The sequence below is a fragment of the Diabrotica virgifera genome, chromosome 7, assembly GCF_917563875.1.
Source record: "Diabrotica virgifera virgifera chromosome 7, PGI_DIABVI_V3a".
NCBI classification, from domain to species: Eukaryota; Metazoa; Arthropoda; class Insecta; order Coleoptera; family Chrysomelidae; genus Diabrotica; species Diabrotica virgifera.
In genome coordinates, this window is record NC_065449.1 from 52,774,965 (window position 1) to 52,798,950 (window position 23,986).

Consider the following 23,986-nt stretch of genomic DNA (forward strand, 5'->3'; position numbering starts at 1 on the left):
TCGAATGGAAAACTGGGAATAGAAATTAGAACGATTATTGAGTTGATGCGTATTCTCTGTACTTTTATGTGGAGTTATATACTGAAAAATACTTGTCAGCTTTGAGCTGTGGTGTTGTCGAAGAATATTGAAATGTCATTGACACAACACGTAACAAACATGAAAATTTTAAGAAAGATGAAAAGGAAAAAGAAATACTCAACACTATGAAGGAAAGAAAAATGAGCTACTTAGGTCAGATACTAAGAAATGAAAAATACGAGTTGATGCGATTGGAAGGAAAAAGAGAAGCGGGGAGAAAAGCAGTGGAGTGAAAAATGCGCTATTGATAGAGTAAAATGGACCTTGATGATCGCCAATGTCATTAAAGGATGATGCACACGAAGAAGAAGACTACTAAGAATAAATTTATATTCCTAGCGATGTATGCGTTTGAAATTTTTGACTATTCTGAGGTGACGCTACGTTTAGTATTTCATAATGTAGATATCTATATCGTCCTAGGAGAGGTAAAACTCACTAACTACACTTTGTACTTGATGAGTTTTTTCATGAACACAATTATTGGATATTGAGAAGTTAACGAATTTGTCTCCATAAACTATCATGACTAAAGTTATGATTTTAAATTCAAAATAAGTAACAAAAAATGAATTATATTACAAAATGTTCACCCTAAAAGAGATTATCTAACCTCTAACGGAACTAAAGCTGAGTATCTGGTAATGGTAATGAATGATAATGAATAAATTGTTAATAAACATTTAAATAAGTTTCTACAAAACAGTTCGCTCTAGGTATAAAAAATCACACGCGATAGAAACAGAAGTAACTTATTGTTGAAATATCAACATCCATTTTTCTAGTTACTAATTTACTCTTTGAAAGATCACTGAGTACCGATCCGGCACTCCGGATTGTAAGGAAAAATTCACAAAGTGCAATAATAAGTTTTAATGAGTTTTACCCTGAAAACAAAATTCAAAAAATGCATTCCAGATTGTAAGGAAAAATTCACTAAGTGCAATAATAAGTTTGAATGAATTTTACCCTGAAACTGAAATTAACAATAACGAACTTAGTGAATTGTAGCATAAATTATCTCAGCAATTAGAAGAGTTAGAACCTCAAATGACTTCTCCAGGGCTGGGCAGTACCGTATTGAGTTCAAATCGATGAAAATGTCAAAATCTCAAAATAGTGCACTTAGTGAGTTTTACCTCTAAGGGTTTGCTCACTACGGAGAGCAATGGATTGTATCCTCGCTCTGAACCTTGCTCCCTGGTATTTATATTCGTGAATTCTCGCATTTAAAATAACGTATTTATTTTACATAGCGATCGAAACTATATTATCGATAGCTATGTAAAATAAATACATTATTTTAAATGCGAGAGAGAATTCACGAATATAACAAATATAAATACCAGGGAGCAAGGGTCGGAGCGAGGATACAATCAATTGCTCTCCGTAGTGAGCACAACTTAACAGGACGACATATCCTGTTTAGATGCATATTATTTGATTTTTTACCTTGTTACATAATTTTATATTTTTCGCATAATTTGTTTGGAAACATAAAGGGCAACAATAGACATCACGTGTTTAACACGGAAAATAATTTATTTTAAGCTACAACTTTGTACAGTATTTCTGGAAGTGGACACTCTGTAAAAGGGACGTTGGGTGCATATAGTCTCCATATCTGAGTTTACTCTAGATCCGTGTATACATACGATCGAGAGTTTGTGTGTTCGCCACCCTATTTCGATACTCAGACAGAACATTGAACGTACGAAATGTAAATGCATCTTATCCCTCCGTGAAATTCAATATAATTTTGGAATACGTACAAGATGAGATATTCAAAGAACACTTGGGAAACAAGATAGATGGTTAAAGCCAAGAAAGTAATAGGACCACCTAACTCAACAATTTATTAAAGGTATAAAATATTTTTTATAATAAGTAAAACATTCTACAGAAAGAAAAGACAACTTAAGAGACATAAGGAAACTAAATTTCTTAATATTTTTTATGTGCTTAAGTAAATAGATATCATAAAGTCCTAAAGTCTGTTTATTATAAGATAAGGTAGGTATATATTATTATAAGCTCAACATATAAAAGGATTAATTCAAACGGAAAGCTCAAACATATAGCCCGAGTAGGGAACACCACATTTTACGAAAACCTCCAAAAAATAAAGGAAGGATGAAAATTTGGAAATAGGTAGTTGAAATTGTCTGTTATTATATAAGAAAAAGTTTACATCCTCTCCATTTTGCAAAAATTGGGAAATACGGGTTGAAAAATATTTTCTCGTGAGTGAAAAAATATACGTTCAAAATAGGCCCGGAATTGGATAAAATGACTAATTCTAAGCAACTTTTGTTCCATAGAGTTTTTTCACCAAGTCAATACTTTTCGAGTTATTTGCGAGTGAATATGTTCATCTTTAACAAAAAAAACATGTTTATGGACGGTTCTTCGCAGATAACTCAAAAAGTAAGTACTCTAGCGAAAAAAATAGTAAAAAATCTCTGAGTAAAAATATAGCTTATAAAAAATTGAAAAAAATGGTGTATGCGTGAAGTCTGCACACGCAGCATAAGCAGAGTTGTAGCTAATGAAAAGTAGGTTCTTCTTCGTCAAATTCCAAATCGCATATTTCAATGTGAAATAACCAAAGGAGAGAGCACTTTTCGGGGAAAATGCATTACAACTTTTTTAAAGTGTTTAAAAAAAGGTTTATTTTTGTTTAAAAAAAAAATTCTAACATTAAAAATAAGTGAGTTACGCTCAAAATATTGTTGGTCCCTTTTATTTTTTGGTACAAAAATCGCGAAAATCACTCCCTAATTAGCTTCCCAAATAAAATTAATCGTAACCGCTTCACAAGTTACTTTACTTATGTCTTGTTTATATTACCTATAAGTTTCATTGGTTTAAAGTGCTTAGTTTTGAAAAAAATTGGGTTTAAAATAAAACATTTTTTTTTATTAAAAAAAATGGAATTGTTCATGGAATTAACTTAAAAATTATTAGTCATACCAAAAATCTCAAAGAGTAATAAAATGTACATTTTGCTTTTCTAAATATTTTTCCTTTTTTGTTTTTTTGTTATACTAAAATTAATTATGCTATGGCTGTTCAAAATTTGCCTAAACTCGTGATTAGTTACTCGTTCAAGCCATTTTCACTACAGCTTTTTCAAAAATAAGCACTTTGAACCGATGAAACTTACAGATCATATAAATAATATATCAGCAAAGTAACTTGTGAAGTGGTAATGATAAAGTTTATTTGTGATGCTAATTAGGGGGTGATTTTTGCGATTTTTTTACCAAATAATAAAAGGGACCAACAATATTTTGAGCGTAACTCACTTACTTTTAATGTTACAAGTTTTTTTAGAAAACAAAAATAATCCTTTTTTTAAACACGTTAAAAAAGTTGAAATGAATTTCCCCGAAAAGTGCTCCGTTTTTGGGTTATTTCACATTGAAATATGCGATTTGGAATTTTATAAAGAAGAACCTACTTTTCATTAGTTACAACTCTGCTTTTACTGGGTCTGCAGACCTCAAGCATACACCTTTTTTTTCATTTTTTATTAGCTATATTTTTGCTAAGAAAATTTTTTTTGCTGAATTACTTAATTTTTGAGTTATCTACGAAAAACCGTCCAAAAACATGTTTTTTTCTGTTAAAAATGAACATAATATTCAGTTGCAAATAACTCGAAAAGTATTGACTTGGGAAAAAACTATAGAACAAAAGTAGACATAGAACAAAAATTGCTTAGAATCAGTCATTTTATCAAATTCCAGACTTATTTTGAATGTATATTTTTCACCTTCGAGAGGGGAGTATTCCCCTCTATTTTTGAAAAATGGAGGGGGTGTAGAATTGTAAACTTTTTCTTATATAATAATAAACAATTTTAACTACCTATTCCCAAATTTTCATCCTTCCTTTATTGTTTTTGGCGTCAGATTGTTCTTTGATCGGGCTAATATTGGATTTAGAGATGGATTAGGAATTAGAGAAGCACTTTTTTTCACTGAATGTTTTGCTGCAGAAATGTCGAGAGTATGTAAATCTGTCTTTGCTGCTTTAATTGATAATGAAACGGCATTAAATACAGTACATCTTGACAAGTTAACCGGATTATTAAGAGATGGTTTATACGCAGGGATGAAACAATATATTCAGAATTCATACATAATAAACGACGTGGCTTGTTTTCGACAATGGTGTTTCTGATTCAATACAATGCTCGGCCCCATGGATCGGCAAAAAATCAGCAAGAACTTCATCCTCTACAATGGAAAGTTCCTTCAGACCAGACCTAGCACCTACTGCTTATCATGTGTTCCCAATACTGGAGGAATTCATGGGTGGATAGAAGTTTGGAAACGATAAAGGGCATAAAGATGAAGTGATATTCTATCTCACGCGTTTGGCAGTAGAGGACTACAACACCGGCATTTAAAAACTATTCTCCGATAAAATGGAAGCCTTGACAACGAAGGCAACAATATTTAAAAATAGCATAAAGTACTATGATTGATGCAAATAAAATATTGTGTTGATATCTGTTGTTTTTAGTTTTATAAACGGTGTTTTAGTGCAGTTATTGAGGGTATTTGGCAACTAATTCTATCCTACTCCATGGCTTTTTAAGACATTTTGGGAATAGCATCTACTTATCTCCTAATTCAAAGTCTACCCTATGCCGATGTGCGCTTTTATCATGGAGCTGGTTCCCACCAGGGAAATTTTTTTGGTCAAAATAACTACGGAAGTGGCTAGAGAACCTAATTCTAAGCAAAAACGGTTTTATAATTTTATTTTGAAAACTCAATACTTTTTGATTTATTCGTGGTTGAAAATTTGTTATTTTCATTGAAAAATGTCACCCTTTCGGACAGTTTTATGCGAACACCTTAAAAATTATTCATCCAACGGAAAAACTTACTAAAAATGAAACTAAGAATAAACAGAAAGTTTATTTTAAATGGTATATTTAAAATTAAAAATCATACTAAATTTTCTCTTTTTCACCCCTGTGACTTATCAAAATAATCATTATAGAAGTTCTCAGGGACTACAGACTCCCGATAATATTGTAATATTTTATTCTGCATTTAGATTTTTCAAAAATATTAATTAGTTTTCTCAGGATTCGAAAAAAATAAATACGATAATAGACACACGAAAACTTCCTTCTAGTACGGACTACACTTGGAAACCAAATGAAATTATTCGGGACTTCGACAGAGGTAACAGCATTGTTTAACAAAGAATTCTTTTTTAAACAATGGTAACACAGAGAAGCTCGGGGTATCACGATAAGGAAAAGCCGTTACATTTCAAATGGGAAGCATTGGCAAAACATTTATTGTTTCAACAGCTGCGTTTATTGTTACCATGAACGCATTGCTTGTGGTTATTAAACGCAGTAGCAGACTGATTAATCCATTCGTTGTCATAACAATCAGTTTACATCTATGGAATAATAAAATATTACTCTATATTAACAATATTTGTACCTTGTTTTAATGAAATCTGTACGTTGTCATGATAAACCAAGGTAATAGTTTATTATCTACGAAATTAAGACAGTGTTTTTCTGTCAGAATTAATAATATTATTAAATATACGAAACTAATTTATCGACTGAATAAATTGAGTGCCGTTGATTATTGTACTCTATGAAACAAAAAATATTTGTTCGTTGAAACAAAAAATTAAATTGTTGTTACAACGAAATACTATTCAATATTCACTGTTAATCAATATTACGAACTAAATTTTTTTGAGTGTAGTGTTTATTCTGGATTAATTCCCAATTTACACTTACAGTTATTGCAACAGCACAAAAGTAAAATGACAAAAGAAAATGCTTTAGGATAATATGAAAACCTAAATGTTAAACGTTCCTTAGTCTTTTTTTCAAGGTGAATACAAAAAATAGATTTATTATACAAAATGTTATTTTTGTTCGCAGGTCTCAAGTAGGCCGGGCTCATTTTGAGAAACAGCCGCCCAGCAATCTGCGGAAATCGAATTTTTTCCACTTCGTCATCGCTCTCTACGACCGTGCCGGTCAGCCGGTGGAAATCGAGCGAACGGCTTTCATCGGCTTCATCGAAAAGGACCAGGTTCGTATCAATTTTTATTCCATTACAAGCCCTTTTCTTTCCTTCTTCTATATCTCGATTTATAACCCCAGCTACCAGGTACCTGTACACCTATTTGCGGCTAGATATCGATTCGTTTGACGTGGGAGCTAAATCAAAATACATGCGGTTTTAGTAAAACTAAATATTATTTTTATATTTACAAATTAGTACGTTCTTTAACGGTAAAATATTGCAAAACCACATACAACAAATATTGCATACACATAACTAAGAGGTCAAAGAAAAAAAGTGATATTGTCTGATGTGTGCTTTTGCCCCGGGGGTGAGTTTCACCCCATCTCGGGGGTGAAAAAATATATGTCCAAAATAAGTCCAGAAATCGATAAACTGACTAATTCTAAGCAACTTTTTTCACCAAGTCAATATTTTCGAGTTATTTGCGAGTGAACCATATAATATGCGAGTGAAAATAACCACGTTTTTAGACGGCTTTTGCAAATTACTCAAAAAGTAACTATTTGATCAAAAAAATGTTCTCAAAAAATATATCCTGTAAAAAAGTGAAAAATATGGTGTATACATTAGGTCTCTATACTTAGCAGAAGCAGAGTTATAGCTAATGAAAAATAGGTTTATATTCGTCAAATTCCAAATCGAATATTTTAATTTGAAATAACCAAAAATGAAGCACTTCTTGGGGAAAACTCATTAGTACTTTTTTAAAGTGTTTAAAAAAACCTTTCTTTTGTTTTACAAAAAACATTTCTATCATCAAAAATAACCAAGTTACGCTCAAAATAAAGTTGGTCCCTTTTCTTTTGGTAAAAAATCGGGAAAATCACCCCCTAATTAGCGTCTCAAATGAACGTAATGGTTACCACTTGACAAGTTTCTTTACTCCTGTATGCATTGTTTAATATGATCTGTAAGTTTCAATGGTTTTAGGTCCTTATTTTTGAGAAGGCTGTAGTTAAAAGGGCTTGACAGATTCACTAATCACAAGCGTATTCAAATTTAGATACACCAAATCTTAACCAATTTTTGTCTGACAGTAAAACAAAAAAATTAAAAATATTCAAAAAATAAGCCGACTTTTTTATTGTTTCAGATTTTTGGTATCTCCAATAATTTTTAAGTTATTTTGAAAAAATGCATTTTGTCCAAAATTAAAAGTTTTGAAAATTCTATTTCAAAACCAAATTTTTTCAAAAATAAGCACTTTGAATCGATGAAAATTACAGATCATATAAACAAAACATAAGTAAAGTAACTTCTGAAGCGATAATGATTAATATCATTTAAGTTGCTAATTAGGGGTTGATCTTCCCGATTTTTTGCCAAAACAAAAGGTACCAACTTTATTTTGAGCGTAACTTGTTTATTTTTGATGCTAGAAATGTTTTTTTGTAAAACAAAAGAAATATTTTTTTAAACACTTTAAAAAAGTTGTAATGAGTTTTCCCCAAAAAGTGCTTCATTTTTTGGTTATTTCAAGTTAAAATATTCGATTTGGAATTTGACGAACATGAACCTATTTTTCATTAGCTATAACTCTGCTTCTGCTAAGTATAGAGACCTAATATATACACCAATTTTTTCACTTTTTTACAGGCTAAATTTTTGCTAAAAATGATTTTTTCGACAAAATACTTACTTTTTAAGTTATTTGCGAAAAAAATGAACAAGTTCACTCGCAAATAACTTGAAAAGAATTGACTTATTGAGAAAACTCTTAAGAAGAAAAATTGCTTAGAATTAGTCAGTTTATCGATTTCCGGACTTATTTCGGACACATATTTTTTTACTCCCAAGAGGGGGCGAAACTCACCCCAAGGGCAAAAGCACACATCTGCACAATATCACTTTTCTTTGTTAACATGTTAGCTATGCGTATGACAAATTTTATGTTAATCCAAGCGGTTCTTTAAAATTTACAGCAAACGTACAGTGTTAAACGTGTCTATTATACATGATTAAGGTATCAAAGTTAAAATTAGGAACTAATAAGAACTTTTGCAGCAACAAAAGTTCAAGGATATTATGTTTCCTAGACACAATATCCTTAAGATAAGGATTAAGAAATCCTTTTTAAAATAGTATATTGTACAACAAGTGAGAAAAAAGACATATTTCTGTAGTATTTTGTAATTATATTCATATAAAATAAATCAAAACCTTACTATTTTAGAAAGCCACTGCGCATCCGCTAGGAAAAATATTCCGGTTCGGATTTTTTGCACAATATTACTCAAAAAGCACCCCTTTTAACAAATTTGCATGTTGCCAGGACCAAAAGTGGGTCAAAAAATTTTTAAACGTTTTTTTTTGTTTTTTTCCTAAAATTATTTTTTTTGCATGGAACAAAGTTTTTTTAGGTTTTTTGGATCATTCCAAACAAAAAATGTCTTTAGTGACTTTTCTCTAAAGTTAATAGTTTTTGACATATAAGCGATTAAAAATTGAAAAATTGCGAAATCGGCCATTTTTAACATTCAAAAACTATGTGAAAAACTTAAAATTTGAATGTAGCCAAGGTAGATAGATATTCTTTAAACATCGACTGATGAGATCCCGAAGAGTTTTTTGCAATACAGTATTCAAAACTCCTTTGTTTTTGCGTGTTTCAGCGTTGCGTGTGTATACAGTATGGTGCAAATGAAAGGAATAAATTCGATAATTCATAAACCGGCGACTTTAAGGAAAAAACCCGAAACAGGTCGATTTTTATTTTTGAGTTATGATATTGTGGCATATATGGTATACTAGTGACGTCATCCGTCTGGGCGTGATGACGTAATCGATGATTTTTTTAAATAAGAATAGGGGTCGTGTGTCGTGTGGTAGCTCATTTACAAGGTTCTTCAATTCTCTATTCAGTAATATAAACTTTTACATAATTAATTATACAGGGTGTCCAAAAAAATTTTATTAAATTAAATTATTTGACAACAATATAAGTAGAAGTACACCCTGTATAAATCATTATGTAAATGTTTATATTACTGAATAGAGAATTGAAAAACCTTTCAAATGAGCTAGCATACGACCCCTATTCTCATTTAAAAAAATCATTGATTACGTCATCATGCCCAGATGGATGACGCCACTAGTATATCATATATGCCATAATATGATAACTTAAAAATAAAAATCGACCTGTTTCAGGATTTTTCCTTAAAGTCGCCGGTTTACGAAATAACGAATTTATTCCTTTCATTTGCACCATACTGTCGGTGGAAAATAGTGTCGCGCACGCTTGATTAGCAATGAAAAAACAAACGAGTTTTGAATATTGTATTTTTTGACAAGGTCCGACAAGGTCTGATAATGATTTACAAAAAATTACAAATCTATATTGGCATCAAGTGGCAAGAATAAAAGTTTAAACAAAAACTGTCAGATAAAAGAAATATAAAAAGAAGAGTGAGACAAAACTGTATGCTATCCTCTTTACTCTTTAAACAGTATTAATAGGAAATATTAAGGAATTATTAATGGAGACAACAGAAGGCATCATTGTGAATAATGTAACCGTGAACAGTATTAGATATGCCGTCGATACCTTACTGCTGGCTAATTGTGGAGAATATCTTCAAAATCTAATTAACAAAATAAACCATACCTGTAATCAGTATGGATTAAAACTTATCGTTAACAAAACTATATACGAGTATATTTATGATAGTTAGCAAAGAAAATTATATAGGTACAGAATGACGCTATAAAAGGTGAAGATGTCGTACTGAAGAGAGTAGAGAAGCTCGTGTATCTCATCAGTAATATCAATTGGGCGCCTACACAGAAATGTACGGCACCTTCAGAAGAAGAATAATTCTTAGATGATTGAATGGAGTGAAAAAAGGGATAGAACTAATAATATGCAGTTTAGGGGTGACAACAATTGATGAATCAAAAGCATTGATGGTTCGAGTATGTTCAAAGTAAAAACTTGGAGAGGAAGACCAAAGAAGATCTGGTGGTAGACACAGGGAGAATACACCGATAAAGGGGATTGATAGTGGTATGATCCAAGATATAAACTTATAAAGAAATCTAATTAGGTAAGCCGACCACGCGTAGGAGTAAAGCCAAAGAAAATCAGAATGATGGAATGAAAAACAAAACAAGAAACAAGTAGCATATATGCATATACAATGTAAAATAATTGGTAAATTATCTGCGCATAATAAACAAATTGCACTATTAAGGATTGCATTAATTTTTTTTTTTGAGTTTTTTTAAGAAAGTATAGTAACCCTTGCAACGTTTTTTATTTAAAGAGGAAACATGTCACCGGTTTATTTTCGGCAGAATGAATAAACATTTTTCTCAATACACGAAAACCGATTTTTCAGCCCTTATACTAACAAACACGGAGAATGCGACACTAAGTAAAGTAATCAGCAACAAAATGTTCTCCAACTTTCATGGTAATTACAGAAATTAGTTACAGGCGCATAGTAAAGAGCAACGTGTATAAACACACTGCATATTACGAATGATTAATCTCGCATGTCATATCGCTATTTGTCTTCGGCTGTGTTATTGCATTATTTGTTTGGTTATGAAGTCTATTTTTTAGAGTGTCCGTAAATTACGATTTGTTCTTTTTTGATTTTTTTAAGACATTTTAGTCATAAAAACTATCTTTTGAGCCTTGCAATATCCATTGGAGACTTCTAGACTCTATAGCTTTTATTATGTTAGCGTCTTGATATACAGTAGTCCTCTTTATAACGATTTCCTAAATAACGATAATTCCTCTATAACGATCAAAATACTAAACATTGTTTGGTTCGTCATAAGGAAAATGTATTAATTCTTTCTCTATACCGATATCGTTCTCTCTTTATAACGATAACTTTTCAATAGTAGATGACCTTACTTTTCAAGAAACAACTGATAACCACTTGCGTTTGGCAATAACTAGATAACTAAACCGTGTGAATTTTACCAATTAAAGATAACACTTAATTGAAACACAGGGAATAACTTACAAAGCTCTTGCGTAGGTGTAACTTGATAAAAAGTGATTAGTGATTAGTAAGTGATTCATTTTGTGGCTCCAATTTAGCAAAAATTTGGTGGTTCAAATTTCAATCCGATATGCAGAAAGTTGTAAAACGCTTATATCGTTCGGGCGGTGTGCCTTAACTGTTTTCACACAGATGTTGCCCTCTATTGACGACTTCTACTTATAAGTTCCAGTTTCGGTTGTATCTCAGTCTGTGAACAGTCAAGATGTTTTCGAAAAACCGTAGAGTACTCTCGGTTGAAGAAAAGTTAGCGATAACTCGAGCAATAGAGAAAATTAACACAAGTTATTTAGTACAGTATGATTACTATTACAATAACGATTTTCTCTCTCTCTCTCTTCCTTTCTCTCTCCCTGTATAACAATCTCTCCTTATAAAGATGAAAATTCCCCGTTCCTTGCATATCGTTATAGAGAGAGAGGACTGTATATGTAGTTCTTCGAGCTTTTTGATATAGTTTTTATCCTTTATTATCCTGCGGTCCAATCAGGCACAGGCCCAAAGATCTTCCTTAGGATTATGTTCCCAAACACATAGCCGCTCTTCCCTTGTGGTTAATATATAGGGTGTCCCAAAAGTAGTGGAACGGTCGAATATTTCGCGAACTAAGCATCGGATCAAAAAACTGAAAAATATTTATTCAATAATTTTTAAAAATCTATTCAATGACACCAAATACCAATCCCCACTACACCCCCTGGAGGTAGGGTGGGGGTAACTTTAAAATCTCAAATGGAAACCCCCAGTTTTTCTTGCAAATTTGGATTCGTTACGTAAATGTAGGCAACTTTTATTCAAGAAATTTTTTCGAACTGTGGATAGATGGCGCTATAATTGGGAAAAACGATTTATCCTGATACCATAGATAAATTATAGAAACGGTGTAATATCTCACGAAATACACTTCCAAATGAGAAACCAAAAAACAGATTTTTAATCTTTTTCGAGAACCTATCGAATAACACTAAACATGACCCTCCAACCCACCCCCTGGAGGTGGGGTAGGGGGTAACTTTAAAATCTTAAATAGCAACCCCCACTTTTTATTGCAGATTCGGTTTTGCCATAAAAAATTAAGTAACACTTATTCGAAACATTTTTTAAAATTTCTGATAGATGGCGCTAATAAATCGTATTTTTCCAATTAAAGCGCCATCTATTAACAATTCTAAAAAATGTTTGGAATAAATGTTGCTTAATTTTTCGTGACGGATCCGAATCTGTAATAAAAAGTGGGGGTTGCTGTTTAAGATTTTAAAGTTATTCCCCACCCCACCCCCAGGGGGTGGGTTGGAGGGTCACGTTTGGTGTTATTCAAAAGGTTTTCGAAAAAGATTAAAAACCTGTTTTTTAGTTTCTTATTTGGAAGTGTATTTCGTGAGATATTAGACCGTTTCTATAATTTACCTATGGTATCTGGATACATCGTTTTTCCCAATTATAGCGCCATCTATCCACAGTTCGAAAAAATGTCTTGAACAAAAGTTGCTTACTTTTACGTAACAAACTAAAATCTGCAAGAAAAACTGGGGTTTCCATTTAAGATTTACCCCCCACCCCACCTTCAGGGAGTATAGTGGGGGTTAGTGTTTGGTGTTATTCGATAGATTTTTGAAAATCATTGAAAACGTATTTTTCAGTTTTTCTATCAGATGTTTAGTTCGCGAAATATTCGACCGTTCCACTACTTTTGGGACACCTTGTATAATATAATCGGTTCATAAGGTTCTACGACGTCTTCCGATTACCAATCGCCATTGTTCTATCGTAACACATGTCTTCGTTCAGGCCTCTTTCTCTAATTTCCCTGTGAATTCCTTCTATGGTCTATTCCACGAATATACGACTGTTTTGGATTATCGCGACAACGAATATTTTAGTGTGCAACATAAGAAGTACGAAAGTATTTTGCTCTAATAATTACTCCAATAAACAACAATATAATTTGCAATTTACTTTCGTTGTTCATATTTTTCACAGTAAAATATTCGTTGTCCCGATAATCCAAGAGGGTCGTATATTCGTGGAATGGGGTATATCCAGCTTTTCCTAGGAATTCCTCTTTTAGTCAGACTCGGCTTTTGTTTAGAACCATAGATTTGTTTTATTTGTTTTATTTGTTATACATATTAAAAACTTTGTAACTACGCTAAGGCCATTTCTATCACCCTGACAAACTCTCTCTTATGTCAAACACAATAAAAAAGCAGTTGTTGGAAAATTTGTCATGTTAATTTTATTTTCAAACTACATATTAACAACATTGAACTAGAAATACAAAAGATACAGTCACTTCGGAACAATTAAAAACAGTTTGTCTTCATTTGCGTCTATGTTTCGCAACCATACATAAACTGCGGGTCGTATGATTATTTCATATAGTTTTATCTTTGTATGAGGAGAGCACTTGTAGGATGGAAAAGGGCTTCTCAATAAATGGTCATAAAATAAACAACCTACGTTTCGCAGATAACACACTTCTCGCAAATAGTCAAGCAGAGCTGATTCATCTTATACGAAAACCAAAGTCGAATATTTGGTCTGAAATTAAACATATCAAACACAAATATCGTGATAGTGGATAGGCTACATAACAATCATCCACACGTAACCATAATTTACCGGTTTGAGGTTGTGAGCTCATACTTATATCTGGGATAATTGATCACAAACACAGGGCTATTACAGGAAAAGATTAATCGTCATGTGATCTAGCAGAAGTTGCTACAGCCCAAATGACCAAAATCTGGAAGAACCGTCCAATTTCAAAAGTGTTAAAGATGAGGTTGATCAACGGTGTGGATTTTGGATCCTGAAACAATCGGAAAGGAAAAAGATAGACGCCACTGAAATGTTGGAGACGAATGTTACGAATTCTTTGGACTGACCGTAGGAAAAATAATTCAATTTTACGAGAGCCAAAAGTTAGCCAACAACTCTCCAGTAGAGTCCATCACCAACAATTAAAATACTTTGGACATGTTATGAGAGCAAACACAGAAACATTGAAATGCTCATTATACAGGAAAAGGTGGAAGGCCAAAGATCACGAGGAAGATCCCCAAAAAGATGGAAATTACAAGAATATACAAAAGACCTATGCATGAGTTAAAAGAAATGGTCAGAGACAAAGATCATTGGAGACGGACGATACACGACATCACGTCGACCATTACACTCCCTCCGGGGAGTCAGAATTGAAAAAAGAGATCTTTGTATGTCTTGTTAGTTGTTTGGATGTGAATCTTGGATCCTGAAACAATCGGACAGGAAAAAGATAGACGCCACTGAAATGTTCTGTTGTAGACGAATGTTGCGAATTCCTTGGACAAATAATTCAATTTTACTTGAGCTAAAAGTTAGCCAACGACTCTCCAGTAGAGTCCATCTCCAACAATGAAAATACTTTGGACATGTTATACAGCAAACACAGAAACATGGAAAGACTCATTATACAGGGAAAGGTGGAAGATTGAAATTACAGGAATATGCCAAAGACAGTGCATGAGTTAAAAGAAATGACCAGAGACAGAGATCTTTGGAGACGGACAATACACGACATCACGTTGACCATTACACTCCCTCCGGGGAGTCAGGATTGAAAACAAATATTTGTAGGTCTTGTTAGTTGTTTTGATTTTATTTAGTTTTAAATGGTATTTGTTTCCGGGTTGTATCTTATTGTTTATTTCTTGTGATCCGTTAATGACTTCAGTTATTGTTGTTCTAAGGTAACTACTTAAATCCACTAATGCGCTTAAATCCTCATTTAGTCTGGCACTGTTTATTTTCGCCAAATGCGCTTCTTCTCCGTATTTTAAGCATCCTGCGGGTATACAGCATGGTGCAAATGAAAGAAATAAATTCGTAAACCGGCGACTTTAAGGGAAAACCCCTTAACATGTCGATTTTTATTTTTAAATTATGATATTTTGGTATATAATTCATACTAGTGACGTCATCCATCTGGGCGTGATGACGTAATCGATTATTTTTTAAATGAGAGTAGGGATCGTCTGTTAGCTCATTTGAAAGGTTATTCAATTCTCTATTCAGTAATATATAAACATTTACATAATTATTTGCACATGGTGTCAAAAAAGTTTTTTTAATTAAATTATTTTACAAAAAAAGAAGAATGTCTGTAATTTATTTAACTCAAAATACATTTTACTGTTGTCAGAAAACAGAAAAAATTTTTATTTCAGAAATAAACATTGCTTTTCGATTAAATTCAATGTTCGAGCCAGCTCTCGCCAGCCACCTGCCTCTTGGAAGTTCGAACGTTTAATTTAAGCGAAAAGCAATGTTTATTTGTGATAAAAACATTTTTGTCTGATTTCTGACAGCAATAAAATGTATTTTGAATTAAGTAAATTATATGAATTCTTTTTTTTGTCAAATAATTTAATTAAAAGAAATTTTTGGACACCCCGTATAAATAATAATGTAAATGTTTATATTGCTGAATAGAGAATTGAATTACCTTCAAATGAGCTAGCACAGGACCCCTATTCTCGTTCAAAAAAATCATCGAGTACGTCATCACGCCCAGATGGATGACGTCACTAGTATGACATATATGCCAAAATATCGTAATTTAAAAATAAAACTCGACTTGTTTCGGAATTTTTCCTTATAGTCGTCGTTTTACGAAATAATCAATTTATTCCTTTCATTTGCACCATACTGTATGATACCATTTATACTATTGCTACCTGATCTTCTCCTTCAGATGCAAATCCACTAATAGATGTTAGCGATCACATTTTACATTAACTCTCTGTTTCTTGCTGCCTGATGCCTTATTATTTTTAAGTTTTTTAATTGCCCGGGTTACTTTTTCGTATGTCAGGTGTTAATCTTATGTTTCAGTTGTATGCACTTCTATGTTTGATGTATGCCTGCTGAATTTGTCGTTTAATAGTTAAGTAATAGAAGTATTGCTTCCAGGTTTTTAAGATTTCGTGTCATCAGTAATAAGATCTTCGTTGTCTTTTTGTCGAAAGTTTTCTGTTGTTGGTTGATCGAAGTTTTTGTTGCCCGGCATTGATCTTTGAAACTCATTGTTTAATGAATTATCTTACTTGGTTGTTCTTCCGATGTTTTTCTATATCTCTGATTATTTGTTCCTGGTACTCCTACTTTTTATTCTAATTAGTTTTCTTGTCTCTATTCTAGTCTGTTAATACCTTTTTCTGTTGTTTTGCGAGGGATTTCGAAGCATGCCTCTCTAGTCATGGTTATCTATCTACCGATTTCAGACAATTGTAACCGAATCATTTTTTTGTTGTTCTCCTTTTGTATTCTAGTATTTCGTCTCATACAATGTTGCTATAATCCCCTGTGTGTGTGTTAGCTCTATTTGTATAGCCGCTTGAGTTTCTGCTCTGTCTCATTAAATTAATATGACTGATAATAATCCAATTTTCCAGGCTACGGACAATAAAAAACCTAAAGACAGTAAATGAAAAATTTAATAATTAATAATAAAAGCAGCGACTTGATTCAACAAAAGCATTTTTACTAATTTTCAAATCTCTGCTACCGGTAGACGAAAAATTCAATAACTGTAATTGGAAGAACATGCATGCTAATTACATAAATCAGTATGAGAAAGTCAAACAAGAAATGCAAATACACGTAATCCATGCATAATATATGCCTACTGTAATTCTGACTGAACTTGTTCAATAATACAAAACAAATATTAGAAGTTAAAATATTAAAATTTAAATGTTAACATCGCAAAAATGTACTAGTACTTAAGAGCTCTCGATTGGGGACGTTGTTCAATTAGAAAGGGAAATTTATTATTAGAATACTTATATTTTTATAAAAATTTGCTCTATTGAGATTGTATTTAAGTTTTCTAAAGGATAAATTGAATCAATAAATCAATGCGTAAGCTGTAACTGTCAAAATTTCTGTTGTGTTCTAATAAGATGCTGTATTGTAGCTAATGTAGATAATTTACTGTTTTAACTTTTTCCTCTTCTTTCTGGGCTCTACAACTCTAAGTGAGTCTTGGTTGCGTTTACTATTTTCCTCCACTCTTGCCAATCTTGAGCAAAAATCTCCTATTGTTGCACCCCCATCTTATGTAAATCCCTAGTTACTGCATCTTTCCATTCTTTGTCGGGCGAACAATTATTGATGTTCTGCCATCGGGACTTTATCATAAGGTTTTATTTAGTAGTGTTTCATCATTAGCTCTCAGTAAGGTCTATCCATCTTATATTATTTGCCTTGATGCATCGTACTATGTTTTGGTCTCTATAGAGTACTTGGAGTTCTCAACAGCCAGATGCGCCAGAAGATCCGCAAAAGATATTCCAGACGGCCTGATCAACTAGAGCTCAATATCACGAAAAGGGCCCTCTCACTCATAGCTTAATCCTGTAATACCTTGAGTATCTGGGGTAAGTGAATTATTCACTTAGAGGGTTTAAAAGCTCAGTGTTTTAAATCTGGAAACATGAGGTTAGAGAAGATCTAGGTTTCTAAATCAGAATAAACTAAGAAATAAATTATAAAGTTTATTAGTCAAAACAAAAGGCATATGCACCAACTTCTACAAAATTGGTTTGAATATCAAGTATATTAGTATAAAGTATGTTTCAGAGACTATCTAAAGCTAGAACATCAGAACAAAGGAGATCCTAAAAGCAACACGCCATTGCTAAAGGCAAGTATTCATCAGAACTCTCAACAATAAATCCTTAGAACTTAGCTGCAGCAGAAATAGACCTCTTCCATCGAAAAATAAAATGTAAGTCAGCTACATTTCCATCCTTGCCTCTACCAATAAGTCCACCACAGCACCATATAACATCTACGCAATACCCCCAATCCAAACTCCCACAAAAAATGAGCAGCCATTCCTTGAAAAGTCGAAAGCCTAAGCAAAGTCATCACAATTTGTTCATTGGGTTGTGTATCGTTATTATTTCTGAAAATTAATTTATATTTTTATATCGTCTTTAGCAATTTGATAAACTGTTTTCTTAAATCTTCTTCTTCAAGTCCCATCTCCGCGACGGAGGTCGACAATCATCATAGCTACTCGGACTTTAAAGACGGCGGCTCTGAAAAGTTGATTTGATGTACATCCTTACCATTCTCTCAGGTTGCGCAGTCATGATATTTTACGCCTCCCCACGCTTCTTTTTCCTTGAACCCTTCCCTGCATAATCAGTTAGAACAAGTTGTATCTACCTGCACGTGTAATGTGTTCCAGATATTCCAATTTTCTTGATTTGAATGAATTTAATATTTCCATTTCTTTATTCATCTTTATCAGAACCTCTTTGTTTGTGACGTGTTCTGTCCACGATATTTTTAAAATTCTGCTGTACACCCATAACTCGAATGATTCCAGTTTTTCATTGATGCGGCGTGTAAAGTCCAAGCTTCCATTCCATAAAACAATGTCGAGAAAACGTATAGCACCTAACCATCCTAACTCTTAGCTCCAATTTCACATCTCTACTCCAGAGCTCTTGTTTCACGTTGTTAAAATTTGCTCTAACCTTTTCTATTCTGATTTTGATTTCGTGGAAGTAATCATTGCTGGAGTTGATCAGTGTTCCAATATATGCTTATTGGTCTATTTTTTCGTAATTGGTTTCGTTTATGAGAAGATTCTAGTTATTTTTTTTTGAGTTTTCGATATATTCATAAATTTTGTCTTCTTGACGTTCATTGTTGACCGTATTCTCGTCCATACTCTGCTGTTCTGGTCACCAATCTCTGAAGATCTTCAATATTTTTGGCTAAGATGACAGTGTCTTCCACATATCTAACGTTGTTAATAGGAACTCCATGTACCTTTATTCCAGCTGTTTCACCCTCTAGAGCTTTTTTAGGGTCTCTTCCTAGTAGGCATTGTTAGGACTTTTAACCTTTATAAAAAATGGCAACGGTGGCAACACCGCGCGCGCCTCAGTGACACCTAAAAACTAGAATTCGGGAACGAATGTTGTAGAGTGTAGACAAGACAAGAAAACAGACTACAGACGAATACGCGAACCAAGAAGTGTATTTTATGTAATTTGTACCTCTTTCAATTAATTACAAGTATCATACAGTCCACTAGTGTTTATTTCGATTATCAGCGACAGGAAACGAGTAAATTCCAAACATTTTGGTCAAAAGAGCCGAATTTATTATCTATTAGCCGGCATGAGGCAATATTAGCGCCAAAAACTAGTAGACGCTAACCAAGTTAATAGTTCCAAGTTCTAGTGTCATTTCCAGTGGCCCAATTCAGCGAAAGAGAAGTACGTACAGCAAGGTACGCGACAAGCGACAGCTATTCATCAGGACCACTGCAAATAAAGGTCAGATCCTTCCATTTTTATATATTTCATTCTTAACCGATCATTTTATAATTCGTTGGTTTATTTGACAATAATTATAAACGATTTTATGCAATTCTATCAATATCAATCTAGTTAAATGATATTACCTTCTGTTTGCGATATTTGTGTACAATTATATATGTGTTTTCATATTTAATTTCAATAATAATCCATAGTTAAATTATAAGTACCCATTTGTCGAGTTTATCAATTTTATTTACTAAGATGGCGACCTCAAATGAAGTAGTAGTAGTAGACGATTTAAAAGATTTAGTTAGACTTCGTGGAACAAATAAACAAAAGTTAACTTTGCTAGAGAAATTCATTACTAAAACAAAAGACAAGGGTGACTTTGATATTCAAGATGTTCAATTTAGATATGATAATCATATAAACTTATTAAATGATTTTGATATAGTTCAAACAGAGATAGAAAAGAAATGTTCTGAGGGTCAATTACCGGAGCACTATTCAGAAAGAGAGGAGTTTGAAAATCGATTTTATGCGGCACAAGCATATTTAAAAACCATTTTAAGACCGGTAGCGGTAAACAGTAATAACGTACAATACGGTCAATTAGGTCAATCTAGTGAATTTAAAGCAGTGAGTGATCCCCTGCAAAATGTCCTATTACCGAGAATAAAATTGCAAACGTTCTCTGGGGAGTTTCAATTTTGGGTTAGTTTCAAAAATAGCTTCAATGCGACCATTGCGAATAATGCATCCCTTAGTGATGGGCAGAAGTTTCATTTCTTGAAGGCTTCTTTGCAAGGGTACGCAGCCAGTTGTATTGAAGGTTTAGAGAGCGTAGATCAACCATTTCAGAAAGCCTGGGATTTATTATGCGATAGGTTCGATAAAAAACAGTTTTTAATAGACAGCCACTTTAAATCATTACTAAATTTAACCATGATGCAAAAAGATAATTATAATTATGCTAGTTTTCGAAATATGTTAGACGAGATATCCAAACATTTAACTTCCTTGGAAGGTATATACGTACCAAAAGAAAAGTTATATGATTCATTTATGATACATATCTTAATCAACAAGTTCCAGAAAAATACTATACGCGAATGGAAAGAAACTAAGGTTGCAAACGATTTGCCTACTTTAGAACATTTTATCAATTTTTAAAAAAATAAGACGGACATACTACAAAGTTTGGATGAATCTCAAACGGCTAAATCACAGTCTTCAAGTTCAAATAAGTATCATAACAGATCTAACAATCTAGTGCACTTTGCGGTTAAAAACCGATGTAATTTTTGTAGAAAGGAACATTCAATTTATAAATGTCCCACCTTTAAAGCGTTATCAGTCGAAGAGAGGTTTCGGGAAGTTAGAAAACTTAAATTATGCGAAAATTGTTTATTAAGTGGTCATGATAAGAGAAATTGTAAATTTGGTCCATGTCCTGTTTGTAAGACTCACAAACATAACACGTTGCTTCATAAAGATTATGCAGAAGTTTCAATTCGTGACACTAATCATCAAGTAAGTTCACCTAGTACTTTTGATCATAGAAATGATGGTGTAGAACAGCAAATAAGTATAAATTTTGCAAAAAATGAGAGTCAAGTTTTACTAGCTACAGTTATGTGTAATATTAAAGACCAAGATGGTAAGTTTCATAAGTGCCGAGCATTACTTGATTGCGGTGCACAAATGAATTTAATCACCGAACGCTTTTGCAATAAATTAAAACTACAATTAACTGATACAAACTGTTCAATTACTGGTATTAGTCAGCGTTCTTCTAACATTAGTAAAAAATGTTCATTAAAAATATTTTCACAATTTTCAGATTTCAATTCTAGTATATCATGTCTTGTAGTTAGAGACCGACCGATTAATCGGCTTCGGCATCGGCTACGGCCACCTTCGGCCAATATTTAAACCTTCGGCCAAAATTCGGCTTCGGCCAAAACGAAGCCGAAGGTTTCGCCGAAGATGGAATAATAAAATGCTCCGAGTATACTATACTATATAAATAATCTCTAAACAATATGCTTCGGCGAGCCTTTGATACTTTAAATAATATTTACACCCTATTTTATACCCTAATAAACCAAAACGTTTTACAAACTTTCAGGTAGTAGGTAGGATATAAATTTTAAGAATAGGTCAAGATGTCTCAAAGATCTTCATTTGAATATTTCTCACGTAGTAAAATTCTGAGAAACTATAATAATTTTATTGTATTTGTTAAAACTCAAGATTACTGGTGTTTTGACTACCTAAATATTAATGGCAAAACATCGACCATCGACTATCCCTACTATAAATGCAAATATTTAGTCACCTTCGGCTTAGGCTTCGGCTTCGGCCGAAGGTATCCTTCAGGCCGAACTTCGGCATCGGCTTCGGCTTCGGCCAAAAAAGTCACATTCGGTCGGTCTCTACTTGTAGTACCCGTTATATCAAGTAGATTACCTGCTTATCCTATTGATATGAATAATATTCGATTACCTCACAATATTAATTTAGCAGATCCAGAATTCAATTGTCCTAAAGAAATTGACTTGTTATTAGGCGCTCACATTTTTTGGGATCTTATATTGCAAGATAAAATATCATTAGGTAAAAAGCTTCCATTACTAATCAATACTCATTTAGGTTGGGTTGTAACAGGTACAGTTCCAATTAATTCAGATAAATATGTATGCAATTTTGTTGAAGTACACATCCCTGAGGATGATCAATTAAAAAAGTTTTGGGAACTAGAGGATGTTCAAACCAAGAATGAATTTCTGTCTCAAGACGATCTCATTTGCGAATCTTTATTTAAACAAGACACATCTCGTAATGAGAATGGACAATTCGTGGTAAAATTACCATTAAAATATTCTCCTAGTCTATTAGGTGATTCAAAGCAAACAGCTATTAAAAGATTTAAGTCATTAGAATCAAAATTCTCCAATTCCTATTTTAAACAACTCTATTTTGAATTTATTCATGAATATGAAAACCTAGGTCATATGAGTAAAATTTCTATTAATTCAGAACATTCCTATTTTTTACCACATCATGGTATATTAAAAGAGTCTAGTCTAACTACAAAACTTAGAACTGTCTTTGATGGAAGCTGCCAGAGCTCATCAGGATATTCTCTTAATGACCTTCAATATGTAGGTCCTAAAGTGCAAAACGATATTTTAAACATTTTGCTAAGATTCAGAATTTATAAATATGTTGTATCAGCAGATATTTCTAAAATGTACAGACAGATACTCATACATCCAGAACATAAATATTTACAACAAATTCTTTGGCGTGAAAATAATAATGAAGAATTTTCTATTTATCAACTGAATACTGTCACATATGGCACTAGATCAGCACCTTATTTAGCAATTAAATGTATCAGAACATTAGCTGAAGACAATTTAGACAAGTTTCCATTAGCTTCTAGCACAATTTTAAATGATATGTATGTTGATGATTTATTAACAGGATCTAATGATCTAAGCGAACTACAAGAAAGATGCAAATCTATTTACAATATGCTCAAATCAGCTCATTTTATTCTGAGAAAATGGATTTCAAATGATCAGCAAGTAATTACAGATTTTCAAGAATCCGATGTCTCAAATTCAGTATTAAATTTGGGAGATCACGATAGTTGTAAAACATTAGGTGTCCAGTGGCTAAATTCTTCTGATTCGTTTACCTTTAACATAAACAAATTACGTAGTCACGAACCATTTACTAAAAGACATATTCTATCGAATATTGCGCAAATATATGACCCTCTAGGTCTGTTAAGCCCGTCTATTATTATTGCAAAAATGCTCATTCAGCAATTATGGACTCTTCATATTTCGTGGGACACTCCAATCCCTTTGGATTTGCAACAGACTTGGTTACAATTTCAAAATAATATTAATATTTTTAATCAGATATCTATTCCTCGTAAAGTTGTCTCGAATACTTTACTAGATATTCATTGTTTTTGTGATGCATCAAAAGCTGCATATGCTGCGTGCATTTACCTTCGAAGCATCGATGATTCAAATCAATATCACATTAATCTCTTGTGTTCAAAAACTAAAGTTGCACCAATCAAACTTGTAACTATTCCGAAACTAGAACTCTGTGCTTGTTTATTAGGTGCACAACTAATAAACACCGTAACAGAAGCCATTCAAGTCAATGTTCCTATTTTCATGTGGTCTGATTCTCAGGTAGCACTAAGTTGGATTCATACGGATCCTAGTAAATTACAAGTTTTCGTTGCTAATCGAGTATCCAAAATTCAATCGTTGTCCAACACATTTACCTGGAATTATGTTAACAGTTCAAGTAACCCAGCAGATATTGCATCTCGTGGTATTATGCCTGAAAAATTAATTTCCAATACAATTTGGTGGAACGGACCACTGTTTTTGCAATTGCCACAGTCAGAATGGCCTAATGTGGATTTTAAGTTAAA

The 23,986-nt window shown here is 32.8% G+C and overlaps 1 protein-coding gene across 2 annotated transcripts in view; it reads left to right on the forward strand.

Annotated features, from left to right (window-relative positions):
* Positions 1–23,986, forward strand: part of LOC114334432 (transcription factor collier) — a 511,411-nt gene that overhangs the window by 35,090 nt on the left and 452,335 nt on the right. For both annotated transcript variants that reach the window (XM_050656378.1, XM_050656379.1), the window contains exon 3: positions 6,017–6,170. In XM_050656378.1, the coding sequence (XP_050512335.1) occupies positions 6,017–6,170 (154 nt within the window). The remainder of the gene's footprint in view (positions 1–6,016; positions 6,171–23,986) is intronic.